General features: G+C 41.3%; 1 protein-coding gene across 2 annotated transcripts in view; it reads right to left on the bottom strand.

Moving 5' to 3' along the window:
* ELP3 (elongator acetyltransferase complex subunit 3) overlaps positions 1–8225 on the bottom strand; it is a 112762-nt gene extending 104537 nt beyond the window's left edge. Inside the window, exons 1-2 of one of the 2 annotated variants that reach the window (XM_060015230.1) lie at positions 8120–8225; positions 2310–2409 (exon numbers count right to left, since the gene is read on the bottom strand). In XM_060015230.1, coding sequence (XP_059871213.1) covers positions 2310–2409; positions 8120–8138 — 119 coding nt within the window. In that variant the 5' untranslated portion in view covers positions 8139–8225. The remainder of the gene's footprint in view (positions 1–2309; positions 2410–8119) is intronic. The other variant, XM_069540799.1, reaches the window with a different exon arrangement.
* Positions 8226–13877: the final 5652 nt, after the last annotated feature.

The raw sequence follows: 13877 nt of genomic DNA, 5'->3' as shown, positions 1-13877 counted from the left end.
ATGTCTCCAGACATTGCCAAATGACTTGGGGGTGGGGATGGTCATGCCTGGTTGCAAAGCACTGCCTCAGGCCAACAAAACAAAACAAAACAATTCAAAGCAAAGCTATGTGGAACCAAATAGGAAATAAAATAGATATATTTTTAAAGCTTTAAAAGTTTTAAAACTTAGTTTCTAATTCAAAATATTATATAAAGATACATATAAATATACTCTAACAATTATAAAAGAATCACTCTTGTAACCACATTCCAAGAAAGAGAATATGATCAGCACTTCAGAAGACCTGTTTGCCCCTTCCTGACCGTAACCCTATCCCTAACCCCCAGAAGTAACCTTTATTCCAACTAATAATTCCTCGCTTTCCTCTATAATTTAGAAATTTTTCTTTTCTTTGTGGCTGCTAACCAAATCCTAATAGTCACTTTATCTTCTCACTTTAATCCATCTAGAAGTATTATGGGGTGTTCAAATCATGACAACAAATGGTTACTGAGTACCTGATAGGTACAAGAGACTACCTATGTACTTGGTACGTCAGGAGGTGTAAGGCATAGCTGTTTCGTGCTCTATGTTCGCATGTTTGCAGACAGGCATGCACAAAAATAAATCTACAAGTAATAAAAACATATGTATCAATAATAAAACACACACACAACAATGAATGATTCCAGAGCTCAAGAGAGGAACTCAGTGTGTGCTGGGGAGATATTCAAAGAAAATGGGCACAGAAAAAAGACAGGCTTCAGACAGGCAATAAAGACACAGAGATGACACCGAGAGCAGACAGGCTGGCTTGTGTGAAGATGCAAAAACAGGATAGTACAGATTTTAAGAAATATGAGTAGGCCAACTTAACAGAAAGCAGAAGGTTTTCAATATGAAGATACAGAAGTTTAAAAAGTTGGAAAAGTAAGTTGAAGCCACACCGAGAGGCCTTACATAATGGGCTGAGGAATCTGCGTTTAATTCCACAAGCACTGGGAATGTGCTGAAAGTTCCTGCACAGGGAAATGACGAAGGAAAATTAATCCAGCAAGACGGTAAAAAGAACTGAAAGCATAAACTACTGCAGGAGTCCAGACTTAAGTTTAAAAAGAAATGGAAGAAGAAGTTGGTGGTGAACAAGAAAGAGTTATAATGAAGAAACAGTAGGCAAAATTTTGACTCTAAGTGGACCTAAGGGAAAAGATTCAAAGATGACACTAGAGTTTCAAACCTGGGTGAAGGTTAAAACAATTAGGCAAAGAGACATCTGAGTAGGGGCTGGTTTTAAAGAAGATGCTAGCTTTAGCTTTAGATGTGCTAAATTAAAGAGAATGACAAAGATATACAAGAAGTAGAAATGTTCATGAGAAACAAAAGATTTGTATAATTAGGGGTATAGCCAACAAAGATGAGGAAAAAAACCCCACTGCTAAACACATGGTAGAAAAACCAATAAAATGTAATGTCTTCATGGTATAAAAGAATAGTTATTAATTTATTCCTTAGCAAATGTTTATCAAGCACAATGTTCCAAGGAAGGGGTATAACATTGTAGTATCTCATGTAACAGAAGACAGAGTCCAAAATAAGGTCATGTGCGTAATGACTAGACCATTGACAACCTGGGGATGGGGGGAGAACCCTTTCACTACAGCAGATCTGTATCACAAATATATAGTAAATAAATAGATGCAGAGAGGAAAAACCACTCTTATTTGAGGATGTAGCCAAGTCAAAGCTGAACATGGTTGTGGAGAGGAAGTGGATGAACGTGTCCAGGAGGTTCTGAAGTAGGGAAAGGTTGGATTTGATCAAAGGTCCCAAAGAGAGGGCTTCCCTGGAAGAGAGCTACCATCTCTCTGAGACGACCGGGAAGAGAGGAAGGATATGAAGTGAGATGGCACAGAAGGACAGCGCCTGGGCTCTGGAGATGGATGACCTGATTCTAAATCCCAGCTCTGCCAATCATGTTATTTACTCCTGAACAAATTATTTAACCTTTCTCTGTCTAAGAGGACCCATCTGTCAAATGAGGTAAATACCTACCTCATATAGTGTTTGAGAGGATCAGCTGAGCCAATACACATAACGTACTACTAACAGTGACTGGAATACCGTAAGCACCCAAGGAATGTTAGAAACTATTAGTATTATAAGGCTATAAGGCAATTTTTCCATAAATAATCTATAGGCCAGGGCAGAAAGCTAAATTCTCAACTAAAACATGAAACATGAGATAGAACCAGTAGTATTTGATAATTTCATAAAAGAGATCTACTACCCAAGAACAAGATTACCTTCTTTTTTATAGATCCACTTACTTATTTAGATCGATGTCTTTCCCCTGTTCGTGGGCTTCAATTAGTTGCTTAATAACATCTCCTATGGTCAGCATCATCAGCTCAGCAGGGCTGAGATCTCCTGAAAGGATAATATTTGACACTAAAAAAATCATATTATTCAGTAAAGGTTTTTGTATTTATTAGGAAGTTGTCTTCCAAAATCATTCCAATCATGTCAAAATGATAGCTCAAGTACACAAGACACTATTGTTTACAATTTGATCATATATTTTATATCTTTAGTTTTAAAACCAACCTGGCTTCACCTATATATGGGAAGAGTTCACTTTAGAAGCATATACACCTCAAGAATGATAGATGCAGGAAAGAGTAGAGACAAACATGAGGAAAAAAGAACCTAATCACACAGGAAAGGACCAAAGTAGTTAAAGTAGCTTCCCTTTATCTCCAGATTGATAATTACATTTAGATGCATTATTTCATCTGATTCTCAGAACACAGTGAGGTAGACGGAACAAGAATATTTGGCTGTCCCATAAAAATGCTACCAAGGGGTGAAGTTGAAACTCAAACCCAGGTATCCACAGAAGTAATGTTAATACTATTTTGAAAAACAAAGCAATGTAGTACTATTTTGAAATACAAAGACATGGGTCTGTGCGTGCCTAGGGATCTTAACACATCTGTAAAATATAGTCCGTCCGCCATCGCAACATTCTCCTGGCAACTGAGGCCGCCCTTCTCCTCTAAAAGGAAACAGCAGAAGCTGACATGTTCTTACATGACCCCATCCCCCCAGTTAAGGCTGACTGGTTCAAGGATGGGCACCTATCCAGGTCGGGCAAATCTGAGCTCTTTTTCTCAAGGCAAAAGACACCAGTCCCTCTCCAGTGATAAAAAGTTGTGAGATTTCAGCTTGGGAGCTCCTAGCAAGCCTGCCTCCTGCCTGCAGAGAAAGCTGGTGTGCAAAGATAATGATGTCATCGGAGAGAAACACAGATGAGAAAGCCCTGGCGCTCATGGAGCCCTTTCATTTATCTCATTTGAAACCTCACAACACTGGAAGGTAGGTATTGTTACCACATTTCACAGATGTGAAAAGTTAAGGCTAGTTAAGACATAATTGTAAATGGCATAGTTAAGACTCAAATCCAGGTCTTTTCTCCGCAACTTACATGCTTTTAACCACTGTACCAAGCCACATCTAATTTAATGAGGTAAAGCTAACACATACAGAACAATCTGAGAGAAAAAGAAGTCCATCTATAGTCAAAGGCTTAAGTGCTTTCTAAACCATGTAACTCAGCCCTTCAGAGTTCTACAAAGGTGCCTGAGGGGCCACGTAACAGGGCGGGCTGGTGGTGATTAAGGTAAAGGAGGAAGGGAGGGAGAGGGAGGGTCTCTTTCTCCATTTCAACCAAAGCCGCTGGGCTTTCATCTGTTTATATGCTGAAGTTCTGCATAAGAATTTGGAGAAAAGGTGATTCGGGTGATAAAAATACAGGCAGACCTCAGAGATACTGCAGGTTCGGTTCCAGACCATCACAATAAATACTGCAATAAAGCAAGTCACAGGAATGTTTTTGGTTTCCCAGTGCATAAAAAAGCTATGTTTACACTGCACTGCAGTCTGTTAAGTGTGCAAGAGCATTATGCCTTAAAAAAAAAATACCTTAATTAAAAAATACCTTATTGCTAAACAATGCTAACCATCATCTGAGCCTTCAGCAAATCATAATCTTTTTGCTGGTGGAGAGTCCTGCCTCGATGTTAGCTACCAAACTGATCAGGGTGGTGGCTGCTGAAGGCTGGGTGGCCGTGGCGATTTCTTAAAATAAGACCACAGTGAAGTGTGCCTCATCCATTGCCTCTTCCTTTCATGAACGATTTCTCTGTAGCAGGCAATGCTGATTGACAGCATTGTACCCACAGAACTTTCAAAACTGGAGTCAATCCTCTCAAACCCTACCGCTGCTGTATCAACTAGGTTTAACCTAATAGTCTACATTTTTTATTGTAGTTTCAACAATCTTCGCAGCATCTTCACCAGGAGTAGATTCCATCTCAAAAAACCACTTTCTTTGCTCATCCGTAAGAAGCAACTCCTCATCCATTTGTTTCATCGTGAGATTGTGGCAGTTCAGTCCCATCTTCAGGCTCCACTTTCAATTCTAGTTCTGTTTCCACCACATCTGCAGCTACTTCCTCCACTCAAGTCTTAAACCCCTCAAAGTCATCCATGAGGGCTGGAATCAACTTCTTTCAAATTCCTATTAATGTTGATATTTTGACCTCTTCTCATGAATCATGAATGTTCTTAATGGCATTTAGAATGGTGAATCTTTTCCAAGTAGGTTTTCAATTGACTTTGCCCAGGGCCATCAGAGGAATCACTATCTATAGCAGCTATAGCCTTACAAAATGTTATTTCTTAAATAATAACACTTGAGAGTCGAAATGACTCCTTGATCAGGCTGCACAATGGATGTTGTGTCAGCAGGCATGAAAACGTTAATCTTGTACGTCTCCATCAGAGCTCTTGGGTGACTAGGTACATTAACAATGAGCAGTAATATTTTGAAAGCAATCTGCTCTCAACAGTGGGGTTAAAATAATCAGTAAACCATGTTGGAAACAGATGGGCTGCCATCCAGGCTTTGTTCCATTTAGAGAGCACAGGCAGAGTAGATTCAGCATAATTCAGAATGGTTAAATGAACATTAGCTTCAACTTAAAAGTCACCAGCTGCATTAGCCCCTAACAAGAGAGTCAGCCTGTCCTCTGAGGCTCTGAAGCCAGGCACTGACTTCTCTCTAGTTATGAAAGTCCTAGATGGCATCTTCTTCCAATATAAGGCTGTTTTGTCTACATTGAAAATCTGTTGTTTAGTGCAGCCACCTTCACTAATTATCTTAGCTAGACCCTCTGGATAACTTGCTGCAGCTTCTCCATCAGCACCTGGGGCTTTGCCTTGCATTTTTATGCTATGGAGATGGCTTCTTTCCTTAAACATCATGAACCGGCCCCTGCTAGCTTCAAACTTTTCTTTTGCAGCTTCCTCAACTCTCTCAGCCTTCAAAGAATTAAAGTTAGGGCCTTGTTCTGGATTAGGCTTTGGCTTAAGGAAATGTGGCTGGTTGATCTTCTATGCAGGTTACTAAAACCTTCTCCGTATCAGCAATAAGGCTGTTTTGCTTTCTTATCATTCATGTGTCCAATACAGTATAATCTTCAATTTCCTTCAAGAACTTTGTGTTCACAACTTGGCTAACTGGTGTAAGAGGCCTAGCATTCAGCCTACCTCAGTTTTCGACATGCCTTCCTCACTAAGCTTAATCATTTCTAGCTATTGATTTAAAGTGAGAGATGTACGACTGTTCCTTTTACTTGAACCCTTAGAGGCCACTGTAGGGTTACTAATTGGCCTCAATTCAATATCGCTGTGTCTTAATAGGGAGGCCTGAGGGGAGGGAGAGAGATGGGGAAATGGTCAACAGGTAGAGCAGTCAGAACACACACAACATTTATCAATTAAGTTCATCATCTTATGTGGCAATTTGTGGGGCCCCAAAACAATTACAAGAGTAACATCAAAGATCACTGATCACCAAAATAAACATAACAATAATGAAAAAGTTTGAAATATTGCGGGAATTACCAAAACGAGAGCCATGAAGTGAGCAAAAATGCTGTTGGAAAAATGGAGCTGATAGACTTGCTCAAACGGGTTGCTACAAACCTTCAATTTGTAAAAAACACAGCATCTGTGAAGCACACTAAAGCTAAGTGCAATAAAACGAGGTATGCGTGAAGATAAAGATTTTTAAAACACTTGTATAGCCCTTGAGTATATCAAGAATTAACCAGAGAAGTAAATTAGTAAGAAAAGGCTTCATGGAGGAAATCACACAGGGATCTTTAAAGGGCAGGATCTGGACAAGCGAAACAGAGGGCAATCCAGAAGGAACAATGTTAGGTATAGGAATTACCGATCATCTTTATGTGCAGGAGTACTGCCTAACTAGAATAGAGGCTTTTTGACAGGGTTCAGTAATAACAGATTACTGGCTACAAGGCAAAGGCATTTAAATAGGATGCAATACACAGTGGAGAATTATATGTTCTCAAGTTTGGGAGTAAAAAGATGAAAGTAGTGTTGAAAGAAAATAAGTACAGATTGATCCTTGAACACTGGCTTGAACTGCACAAGTCTACTTATATGCAGATTTTTTTCAAATAAATACAGTACCTGTATTTTTATTTTACAGATCCTTAAATTAACTAAGTGTGCGGAAAAGTTTGTGTTTGAGGATCTGAGTCCTGATTCTATCCAAACTGTTTCAGCTTCCTGCCCTTTGGTGAGTCATTTATCAATTCCTTTGTTTTTCAGGCAGAGATAGCAACACTCAGAATTTCAACTGTGCAGGGGTCAGTGCCCCCAACCACCCCCCTCCATTGTTCAAGGGTCAACTGTATACAAAATATACTAAAGAAAAAGAGGATACAAAAAATGATTCAGAAGATGAAAAGAATACACATCCTCTGGATACTAAAAGGCTCTTGAAAGGCAACATTGTTAAAAAACAAAACAAAACAGATTTACAGTAAAAAACTTGGATGACAGACTCAGTCCCTAGCTTCCAAACCCTACTGGCTGTGTGATAATGGGAAGATGAATGGCTTCTGAGCTCCCATTTCCTTGTCTGCAGAATTAGGATAATCCATGCATATCTTTCACAAGATTCAGTAAGAATCAACAAAAATAATGTATATATGAAAGCCAAAGTACTATTCAAATATCAGTTCTTAATGAAGGTGGGTTAGGGAGATAGTAGCTAGAATGATGAGGAATAAACTATTTCAAGAAGCAATTTCTGTAAGAACTAACAGGACTTGGTGATAAATGAAGTCAAAAGTTTAAAGCTGGAGATGCAGGAGCAAGTTAGAGGGAGAAGATGACTAATCAATTAGGGGCATGTAGAATTTGATGCCACAAAACAACTGAAGGTAATTTGGACACTTGGAGCAGTTGATGCCAAGAGGCACAGTGATTAAAGAACAGATTTTTTTTTTAAATTTTATGTTTTTGGGGTTCATAGAGACAGCCTGACAAACCAGTTCTGGGCTAAGAAACTTACTGAACTCTTTTAATCTCGGCTTCTTCATTTGTGAAAAGGCGACGATATCAGCCTAAGAATTATTAGCAAAGGCTCAACAGATGGCAGCCATAGTTATAACCATCACTATTATTAGACCGACTGCTCAATTGAGCTTACAGAGATAACACTAGCACCTGTGAGAAAATACTTGAAGTTTGACTCCATTCGGCTGAAAAACTAAAGGTGGAATTGCTCCACGCTAACTCAGGAGGTAATACAAATGGGAATGGCTGCCTAACTGCCCCCACAGAATCCAAGAATAATTCAGTGGTTTTCTTTCTTTTTTTAACTTTGAGCTTTAAAACAATCTCAGATAAAAAAGCACGTGAAATGTGTCGTAAAACGAATCTTGGCAAATTAAGAGTCCGACAACGTGTTAAATCCACCGACCACGTTAACTTCTTGGAGGGTATACCTTGGACTAGAGCTTTTGTCCTTTATGCAAAAGACACCAAGCGACTGCCAAAAAGGAAGAGTAAGGATAAGTTGGTTCAAAAAACACAACAGGTGAAAGGAGAAAGCAGGGGGCAGGAGGCCACAGACAGACCACAGGTGGCTGGGGAGACTGGATGAGGTAGCGGATTCCCGCGGGAAAAACTGGCTTCAGCATCTGAGGGCCCGGGGTTCGCCCCTTCCCTACCACCGCCCCGTTCCCCCCCGCTTTCGCACCTTTCCGCTTCTGCCTCATCTCTCCGCTGTCGTAGCAGCCGCCACCCCAGACAATGTAGCGCTACCCACTCGGGCCGCTGGTAAAATTGACAGCCACAAAGTAACCGTGTCCTGTCGTAAAATGACGATCAATATATCGTAAAGCTGTTCCCAGAAGACAGCGCGCGCAAGGGTCCGCCCAGCTTCCTTGCAGCTGCTCGCAGAGCTCCAGGAGGCGGGGCAAAGCTGCGGCCCGGGCGAAGCAGGCTGGAGTTTAAGGGCTGTAGGGTCCCCTAAGGGCAGCTTGGGCATCAGAAACCGCGATCTGGGCAGCACAGCGACAGGACAGAGCTTATGGACAGAGGCTGTGCCAGGAAACCTAGATAAGAGGGTGGATGTGGGTGGTCTCTAAATAAAGGTGGAGGAGCCCAGGGTGCGTTGCGACCAGGGTGGCTGGGCGGGAACGTGAGTGGGGATTGCGGGAAACTAGATTCAGAGCCTGGAAGAGACCACGCAGGAATCAAGTAACGATCTGAGGTTCAGGCTCTGACGCCAATGGATCCCCCTGGTCTCAGATGAATGGCGCGTTATCAATAACCATCATGAAAGCTCTGGAGGTCTCTCCAGAAAAACGCACACACGCACGAAGTTTTGTAGTGTTTGCAGGCAGGACTTGGAATCATGTTTTCCTGAAACCCATCCATGATCTCCTTTGTTCATGGACCAGAAATCAAGAACGCCGCTCGTTAACAAAGACAGGAATCTGTGCTGTTTCCAATTCCTTACTTTCCACTAGAACTGAGGTACCTCCAAGTCTTTGACCTCACCATTGACACTGAAACTGTCCTGGTCTTTTGTGACTGCCCAGCAGGACAAATTCAGTAGCATTTATGTGTTCTTATTGTCATCCTAGTACCAAGTGACATAAGTTAGCTACTTAGGAAGTCTTTTATGATAGGACCCTCCACACTCTGAGTTTTTCTTCTACTTTTTCTCAATCCTGCTGTATATCATCTCAAAATATTGGTGTACCAGAGGGGTCACTTCTCAGCCTTGTCTTCCCCAACGTGATCCCCAGAGTACCAGAGCTTTTAAACACCATCTGCCTGCTCCCATTTTTATAGTCCAACTCCAACTTCTTCCCTATTTGACATCTTGTTAGATCTGCATGTCTGATATCTATCGGAAACTTAACATGTCCCAAAAGGAACTCTGCTTTTACTTCAGTTCTGTTCTTTCCCCAATCTTCCTTAAAATGAAGACACCATCCTCTACCTCATCACTCTTTTACCTCACACAAGAGAAAGAGATGGGTAGTACATTTGTAGATTTTAACTTATAATTGGAAATGTAATATTTGAGCTAGTATTTGATATGCAGATATCTGGGGGAAGAGTATTTCAGACAGAGGGAACACTTAGAGCAACGGTCCCAGGGAGAGAGGATGCCTGGTGTATGCAAGGAAAGTAAGGAAGCCGCTGTCAGTTGAGCAGTGAACCAGGGGAAGTGTAATAGAGGTCAGAGAAGTGATGGGGTACAATGGGGGACACTGCAGCTCATGTAAGACCTTGTAGGCCAGCCTTTGCCTTTTACTTGGCACACGAGGAGACATTGGAGAGTTTTTAGCAGGGATATAATCTGATTTATAATTTAAAAGTACCTCTATTTGCTGTGTTGAGAATGGACTGTAGGGAGGAAGGGTAGAAGTAGGGAGATCAGTTAGGTGGCTGTTATCATACCTATGCCGGGGATTCCCAAACTTTGATGCACATGAGAATCACCTGGAGAGAAGTGAAAACTCCTGGTGCCCAGGTCACATCCCAAACCAATTAAATCAAAATCTCAAGGGGGTGGCAGCCAGGCATTAGTATTTTTTAAGATCCTTGGGTGATTTCAAAATGCAGCAAAGTTTGGGAACCGCTGAACGAGGCCAGGGATGATTATGACTTGAATCAGGGTAGTAAGCAGTGGAGGCAGTGAGACGTGTTCCGATTCTGAATATGCTTGGAAGATTTCAACAAGACTTCCCGACAGCCAGATGTGGTATGTGGGAGAAAGGCATCAACATCACGGGTGACACGGAAGCTTTTGGACTGAGGGACTGGAACCGTGTAGTTGCCCTGAGCTGAAATGGGGAAGATTGTAGGTGGAGTGGGGTTTTGGGGGGGGAGTGTGGGGGGCTTAATTTGGACGCATTGGGTTTGGGATGCCTAGTGAGCAGTAAGACACGAAAAAGATTGGGGCTGGAGATAATCAAGTGAGAGTTGTGGGCATATAGGTGATATTTAAAGCCATGAAACTGGGTGAACGTGGAAAAGAAAGCAACCAAAGATTAAGCTCGGGGGCATTCTATTATCAGCAGGAAAGAGAAGTAACTAGAAAAGAAGGCTGAGGAGGTGCCTCCAGGGAGGTTGGGAAGAAAACTAGGCAAGTGTGGTTCCTGGAAGCCGAGTGGAAAAAGCGTGTTAAGGAGGAGGGAGTGATCCACTGGGTAAAATGCGGCTGATGGGTCAAGAAAAGAGGAGAGTTGAAAATTAACTAGGGTCACCGGGGACTTTCACAAGAACAGTTTCACAGAATGGTAGAAGTGAAGGCTTGACTGGAGTGGGTTGATGATTGAAAGGAGAGAGATTTGAGACAGTAAGTTTAGACACAACTCTTGAGGGGGTTCGCCATAAAATACAGAGAAATGCGACAGTAGCTGGCAGGGAAACCAGGGTCAGAGGGAATGTTTGTTAAAATGGAATAAATAACAGCATGTCTGTGTGCCGATGGGAATAATCCAGTGGAGAGTGAAAATCTGATGAACGAAGAGGGGAAATTACCTCGTCCTGCGGTTGGAGAGAGGGGGTGGGATCTGGTGCACATGAGAAGGGGTTAGCTTTTGATGGGCACATGCCTAGGTAGTTCATCTGTTTACAGGCTGGAAGGCGGAGCAGGTGATGCTGATCCTGAGAGGTGGTTGGGTGTGATGGTGGGGCTCTGTGGAAGTTCTCTTTCAGTTGCATCAGTGGTTCCAGTGAGTTCAATGAAAATTCAGCCTGGTAGTTTGCCCAAACTTCTAACCGAGCATTCAGGACTTAGTGTTCAGATGTCCAACAGCAGGTGTCAAGGACCCAGGCACCCGCGCACAGCAACGAAGACCCAACGCAGCCATAAATAAATAAATAAATTTATATATAAAAAAAGGACCAAAATTAATGTCAGTTATTAGGTACTTTAGTAGCACCTCTGATTAAGAATACAGTTACCTGTTGAAGCAGAGAAACAGCCAGCAGAGGGAGAGCTCAGCACATATGTCATGAATATAAGGTATGATTTTGCCCAGAGGTAAGTAGATCCAACACTAACGATGTTATTCACGCTGATTTTCTTTGTTTTGAACTTTATATTGGTATTTCTATGGTTTTCTTATGGATAAGGCAGCCATCTTGCTAAAAGTTCAAAGCAATTTTTAAGACCACATTCTTTTTGACATTTTTGCTTTCTGAATCCCCACTTTGGACTAAAAACATACCTACAGTTACCGAGGGTTATCCTAGTAATGACTGACTCTGTCTTTGAGGGTCAAACACTACCTGAAGCTGAAGGTTAAAAAACATATTTTCCCCCTGTACTTGATGTGATTTTTTGGGTTGTCAGATATAGCAATGTGGAGTAGGTTCTGCTTTCTTCTCCTGGACAGCGTTTTAAAAATACTTGTTTTTCTGTTTTGTTTTTTAAATATGGATATAAAATTTAAGTTCCAGAAAGAGTTATTTAAAACTATATGACATTTCTACAATCAAACAATCCAATGTTGTATGGGTTTCGGTAAATTTCAAGATTGTGTATCAAGAATCAGTTTATCTTCATCATCTCATATTATCCATCTCTCCCAGTTGTCTTGTATTTGGCAGGAGGCGGGGGGAGGGAAATGAGTCTGTCTCTCTTGGGACGGGGGCATTTTTCCTGTCTTGCTCATGTAAGTCAGATCCATCTGAATAATTCTCATCCTCAAAGAAAGAATGCTGCAGGATGGCTCCTGCAATCTATTTGGAAGGGAGAAATGACTAACCTGTAGGGATAGGGCGGAGAAGAAAGAAGATAAGAGCCCCAGTTCACATACAATTTAAGTTTAAATGAAAGAGGCAAATAGCATGAATCAATTTCTGAGGGGGGAAGTCATCATAAATAGCCCTCAGATGACAAATTAGTTTCACTTCTGCTTATTGGTAAATGTGGCTTTGTGACTGTGGCTACAAAGGGCTCTATATCCCGGCTGGTTCCACATACCGAGACCAAGGCAAAGAAGCTGCCACTGTTTTCTTTTTGGAATCCTGGAGCTGAAGCAGAAAAAGTGACGTCTGGTAAGTTGTTTCTCTTATGCAATTTATGCTGTAACTTATGGTTGCTTAAAAAAATAGCTTTAGATTTATAGAAGAATTGAGACGATAGTACAGAGAGTTCCCATAGAACCCACACCCAGTTTCCCCTCTTATCTTACATTTGTATGATGCATTTATTGTAATGAATGAACCAACATCTATAATATTATTATTAACTAAAGGCTATCTTTATTCAGATTTTCTTAGCTGTTACCTAATGTCCTTTTTCTGTTTTAGGATCCCATCCAAGACACCATATCACATTTAGTTGTCATGTCTCCTTAGGCTCCTCTTGGCTGTGACATTGTTTTTGATGACCTTGACAGTTTTGAGGAGTCCTGGTCAGACATTCTGTAGGGCTCACCTCCATTGAGAGTTGTCCTTTTTTTCTCAGGATTAGACTGGCGTTATGGGTTTAGGGAGGAAGATTACAGAGTTAAAAGTCTCATTAACTTTGGCAAGTTTGAGGAAACAATATGAGAGGATTCAAGTTCATTTCCTTAGAATCTGATAAAGTACGTAATGAAAATATCTGCTTATTTTACTGACCTATTCGCCTGGGGGAGAAGATTGGAGGCATGTCACCCCAATGCCTTCTCTACTGTATCCCATGGCTGTGCTTCTAATGTTGCACACGTTTGCTGATGCATTAATGCTCAAAACAGAACTCTTTTCCTTTGGGGGTTTGAAGGCCCTTGTTTCACTTTTGCCTCTAAGCTAACGTGTTTAAATGGTTCCTTTGGAATGTACCTAGTCTGGAAGAGCAGTGCAATGTCCAATAAAGTGGCTAGGAAATTTTGCCAACACCAAAGGTATTTAAGATTTAAAAACAGAAAGGAGATAAATCCTAAACGTCATCAACATTCCATCATTTTATTAAGAATCTCCTCCTTGCCCTTATTTCCTTCTTCAGCTACCTCCCTGTGAGAAGGGTACAAGACTCTACCAAGTGCATAGAACCTTCAAGGCGACTGGTCAATGGGGACAAGAATGGGGGTGTCAGTTTATCATTAAGGTGGCATCTGTTCCCCCCAAAATAAATAGACTTTGCCTTGGTAAATATTAGTACTGATTTCGTGTTTAACTGTCTTCACCAAATATTCTGAAAGACAATAACATCTGTACAGATGCATAAGTGTCTGTAGACCAACTATGCATGCAATGTCATATTTAGTCCCCACGATGAACTCCAGACATAAGTATTTTTAATTCTCATTTTATACGTGGATAAACTGAGGCTCAGAGAGATTAAGTGATTTGTTTAGTATTACATTGAAATACCAGAGCAGGATCTCCAAATCCAGGCATTCTAACTCCAAAACCTGAGTACTTCCCACTACACCACTCCCAGTCTGGAATATAAGCTCTGGGCGTGGGCACACCTTGCCCATTTTCTTCCCTGATGTGTCCCC

Source organism: Delphinus delphis, chromosome 6 (assembly GCF_949987515.2).
Source record: "Delphinus delphis chromosome 6, mDelDel1.2, whole genome shotgun sequence".
NCBI lineage: Eukaryota > Metazoa > Chordata > Mammalia > Artiodactyla > Delphinidae > Delphinus > Delphinus delphis.
This window is presented reverse-complemented; position numbering and strand designations above follow the sequence as displayed.